This window comes from Penaeus chinensis, chromosome 39, assembly GCF_019202785.1.
Source record: "Penaeus chinensis breed Huanghai No. 1 chromosome 39, ASM1920278v2, whole genome shotgun sequence".
NCBI classification, from domain to species: domain Eukaryota; kingdom Metazoa; phylum Arthropoda; class Malacostraca; order Decapoda; family Penaeidae; genus Penaeus; species Penaeus chinensis.
In genome coordinates this window covers 18,262,484-18,267,483 of record NC_061857.1, presented here as the reverse complement: position 1 = coordinate 18,267,483, position 5,000 = coordinate 18,262,484, and the positions used below count along the sequence as shown (strand labels likewise).

Here is a 5,000-nt window from a genome sequence, read left to right as displayed (position 1 = left end):
ACTTTGGAGAACCACTCTGGAGAACCACTCTGGAGAACCACTCTGGAGAACCACTTTGGATAACCACTTTGGAGAACCACTCTGGAGAACCACTTATAAAACCACTTTGGAGAACCTCTTGGGAGAACCACTTTGGAGAACCACTCTGGAGAACCACTCTGGAGAACCACTTATAAAACCACTTTGGAGAACCTCTTGGGAGAACCACTTTGGGGAACTACCCTTTAGAACCGCTTATAAAACCACTCTGGAGAACCATCCGACAGAACCGCCATCACACAGAGCAGGCAGACGGAACAACATCGAAAATGGACGTGAGGAATGGACAGCTCTATGGGACCCCCAGGAGAGTGTGGGGAGGGGGAGGGGAGGAGGGGGGAGGGGAAGGGAGGGGAAAGAGGGATAGGGGGAATGGGGAGGGGGGAAAAGGGAGAGGGGTTATGGGTATGGGGAGGGGGAGAGGAAGGGAGGGGGAATGGGGAGGGGGAGAGGAAGGGAGGGGGAATCGGGAGGGGGAGGGGGGATTGGAAGGAATGGAGGGGGGAATGGGGGGGGAGGGGGAAGGGAAGGAGGAAGGGAGGGAGAGGAGGGTGGATAGGAAGGGAGGGGGAGGAGGGGGGAGAGGAAGGGAGGGGAATGGGGAGGGGGGGGAGAGGAAGGAAGGGGGAATGGGGAGGGAGGAGAGTGAGGGAAGAAGGAAGGAAGGCAGAGGTGGGGTAGGGGGAGAAGGGGGAAGGGAGGAGGTAAAGGAAGAGGGGAAGTTGGGGAAGGCAATAGGGAAGAAGGACGGTGGGGAAAAGAAAGGAAGAATGATAGGGAGAAGGTGGGGAGAAGTTTGGAAAGGAGAGGAGAGGATGGAGAAGGGGAAGGGGAAGAGGAGGAGGAGGAAGAAGGAGAAATGGAATAGACAGGAAAGGGAAGGGAGAGAGGGAGGGAGAGAAGGAGGAAGATAGAGGGGAAAGGGAAAGAAGGTGGGGGAGGGGGAAGGGAAGAGGGTGAAGGTAGAAGTGGGAGGGAAAAGAGGAGAGGAACAGGGGAGGGGAGGAGAGAGAGGGAGAAGGTTGGGAGACACACACTTTACGCATATTTGATGGACGAAATGCCTTGAAAGAGTAACTGGCAAAGAGAACGAGAGAACCCGAGAGAATTGGGAGAACACGATTAGGATCGATCCCCCCCCCCCCCCTTTCTCTCTCTCTCTCTCTCTCTCTCTCTCTCTCTCTCTCTCTTTATCTTTTTCTTTCTTTCAATCTCTCTCTCTCTCTCTCTCTCTCTCTCTCTCTCTCTCTCTCTCTCTCTCTTTCTCTCTCTTTATCCTTTTCTTTCTTTCTCTCTCTCTCTTTCTCTCTCTCTCTCTCTCTCTCTCTCTCTCTCTCTCTCTCTCTCTCTCTCTCTCTCTCTCTCTCTCTCTCTCTCTCTCTCTCTCTTTATATTTTTCTTTCTTCCTTTCTCTCTCTCTCTCTCTTTCTTTCTCTCTCTCTCTCTTTATCTTTTTCTTTCTCTCTTTCTCTATCTCTCTCTCTCTCTCTCTCTTTATCTTTTTCTCTCTCTCTCTCTCTCTCTCTCTCTCTCTCTCTCTCTCTCTCTCTCTCTCTCTCTCTCTCTCTCTCTTTATCCTTTTGTTTCTTTCTTTCTCTCTCTCTCTCTCTCTCTCTCTCTCTCTCTATCTATCTATCTATCTATCTATCTATCTATCTATCTCTTTCTCTCTCTCTCTCTCTCTCTCTCTCTCTCTCTCTCTCTCTCTCTCTCTCTCTCTCTCTCTCTCTCTCTCTCTCTCTCTCTCTCTCTTTATCTTTTTCTTTCTACCTCTCTCTCTCTCTCTCTCTCTCTCTCTCTATCTCTCTCTTTCTCTCTCTCTCTCTCTCACTCTCTCTCTCTCTCTCTCCCTCTCTCTCTTTATCTTTTTCTTTATTTCTCTGTCTCTCTCTTTATCTTTTTCTTCATTTCTCTATCTCTCTCTATCTATCTATCTATTTCTCTTTATCTCTCTCTCTCTATCTATCTATCTATCTATCTATCTTTTTCTTTATCTCTCTTTCTCTCTTTATCTCTCTCTCCCATTTACTTTTCTTTCTTTCTCTTTCTCTACCCCCTCTCTCTGTCTCTCTGTCTCTCTGTCTCTCTGTCTCTCTGTCTCTCTGTCTGTCTCTCTCTCTCTCTCTCTCTCTCTCTCTCTCCGCCCTCAGGGAAGACAAATTAACTAGCCGAAGGGAAGTGTGTTGAGGGCAGAGGGGGTGGGGGGGGGTGCTGTTGACTCTTTCGGAAGGGGGGAGGGGGAGGGAGAGAGGGAGGAGGAGGGGGCAGCGTAAGAGAGGGGATAGGAGGGGGTAGACCATAGCAGCGGGGGGGATAGGGAACCGAGGTTGGGGAGATGAGAAGAGAGCGAGAGTTGTCAACATGGGGAGGGAGAGAGAGGGAGAGAGAGGGAGAGGGAGAGAGAAGGGAAGAGGGATAGAGAGGGAGAGAGAGAGGGAGAGAGAAGGGGAGAGGGGGAGAGAGAGGGAGAGAGAGGGAGAGAGAGGGAGAGAGGAAGAGAGAGAGGGAGAAGGGGAGAGGTAGTGGGAGGGATTTGAGTTAACATAGGGAGTAGGGGAAAGGTAGGGGGGTGGGGGGGTGGGGGGAGTTCTATTTGGTTAAGGATGTTAGTTAGGTTACGTTAGGTGACTGCAGCTAGCAAGGGCGAGGCAGGGTGCGGGGTAACTGATGTAGACAATATCATTAGTTACATTGTCCATGTAGATGAGTGTGAATTCTTTGTGTGTGTTTCTCTGTACGGGTTTATAAGGTAGTGTGTGTGTGTCGGTTTGTGCGTAGGTGTTAGAGTGTACATGTGTGCTTTTAGATGTAAAGATAGATAAATAGATAGACAGACAGACAGACAGAGACAAAAAAAACTGATGTATATACCAGCACCCACATTATATATATACACACAAAAAAAAAAAAAAAAAAAAAAATATATATATATATATATATATATATATATATATATATATATATATATATATATATATATATACGGATACACTCCTAACATTAATACTTTCTAATTTTCTCGCTTTTATTTTCAATTTTATTTGATATAATTAAAAACCACCGACACGTGACAAGATCTATTTTATCCCCCAAAAAACTAAATTGTTTCCCCGCAAGAAAAAAAGAAAAAGAAAAAAGAAAAAAAATCGAGCAGCATACAGCATACTTAAGAAAAGCATTAATTCCGTTTTCTATTTCTATGATCTTTTTCGTTTTTTTTTTTGCGTTTTTTTATTTTCTTTGTTCTCTTGTTTATTAAAAGAGATAAATTCCAATATGTCTCTTTATCTTTTATTTCTTCTTTTTTTTTTCTTTCTTTTTATTCAGGTTGTATGCTAATTACGGATATTCGAGATTTTTTGTTTACATGAAAGCGACAGGATTTTTTTCTTACTTCCCCCTCCTTCCCCCATCCCTCCTCCCCTAATTCCCCTTTCTCCCCCTCCTTCCCCCCTTCTCCCCCTCCTTCCCCCCACCCCTCCTCCCCTTCTCCCCTCTTTCTCCCTTCTCCCTCTCCTTACCACATTCCTCCTCCCCTCCTTCCCCACTTCCCCCCTCCTTCCCCTCCTTCCCCACTTCTCCCCTCCTTCCCTCCTCCTCTCCTTCCCCCCTTCTAACCCCTCCTTCGCCCTTCTTACCCTCCTATCCCTCCTCCCCTCCTTTCCCCCATCCCACCTCCCCTCCTTCCCCACTTCCCCCTCTCCTTTCCCCTTTCTTGCTAAAACAAAACTGTAGCAAAACTTTTTGAACTTTTTCTTCACCGTTTTGGGAGAACGAATAACATTTGAAGAACAAGTTGTGGACGAGAAGAACAGCCACAAAGTAGAGATTTTTGTTCTTTTTTTTATCTTCTTATTTTTCAAGTCTTTTTTTTTTTTTTTTTTCTTAAGTTCTTTGAAATTAAGACCGACCTTTCAAAACTTTTTTCAAGAAATTCAGCTGACTCTGTTTTTTTCTCTCTTTCTCTCTTTCATTTTTCTTTTCATTTTTTTTCTTTCTCAATCAAAAAGGGTCTCGATCCCAGTCTGTACGTTGATTCTGAAAAAAGAGAAAAAAAATAAGAATCGGAGGAGAGAGAGAGAGAGAGAGAAAGAGAGAGAGAGAGAGAGAGAGAGAGAGAGAGAGAGAGAGAGAGAGAGAGAGAGAGAGAGAGAGAGAGAGAGAGAGAGAGAAAGCGAGAGAGAGGGGGAGAGAGAAAGCGAGAGAGAGAGAAAGAGAGAGAGAGAGAGAGCGAGAGAGAGAGAGAGAGAGACAGAGGTAGAGAGAGAGAGAGAATGAATGTAGAGATTGAGAGAGAGAGAGAGAGAGAGAGAGAGAGAGAGAGAGAGAAAGAGAAAGAGAGAGAGAGAGAGTTAGAGAGAGAGAAAGCGAGAGAGAGAGAGAGAGAGAGAGAGAGAGAGAGAGAGAGAGAGAGAGAGAGAGAGAGAGAGAGAGAGAGCGAGAGAGAGAGAGAAAGAGAGAGAGAGAGAGGGAGACGAACAGACAGATAGACAAACAAAGAAAGAGAGAGAGGAAACATTTCCATATTAACCTTTCATCAATCGTTTTAAACGGGAAACTACTTTGCCCCAGAACGATAGCAACATTTTCGATATTCTTTAATAAAACGATCATTATCGCGTCAAAGCATATCCGTCCCAAAAAAAGGGATCTTTCAAACGCACACATGTACATACACACATGTACGCACACACACACACACACACACACACACACACGCACACATATCACACACTATATATTTACACTCCATAGCAAAGACATTTTCACATGCCCCGCCCCCCCTTCCCCCTTCACACCTACTATTCACCCCCACCCCACCCCTTCATCTCACCCTCCCCACCACCCACCCCCTCTCTCTCTCTGTCTCATCTCTCTTTTTTTTCTTAAATGGAAGCCAGATTAATCAAAAAGCTAAAAATTTCATGCTCGGCGCCCACTTTCCCGCATCTGGTCAGCTG

The 5,000-nt window shown here is 45.9% G+C and overlaps 1 protein-coding gene across 1 annotated transcript in view; it reads right to left on the bottom strand.

Moving 5' to 3' along the window:
• Window positions 1–5,000, bottom strand: part of LOC125046486 (synaptotagmin-4-like) — a 61,541-nt gene that overhangs the window by 39,229 nt on the left and 17,312 nt on the right. The window contains exon 8 of the mRNA XM_047644265.1: window positions 1–192. This exon is cut by the window's left edge and continues 24 nt beyond it. Within this exon, the coding sequence (XP_047500221.1) occupies window positions 1–192 (192 nt within the window). The remainder of the gene's footprint in view (window positions 193–5,000) is intronic.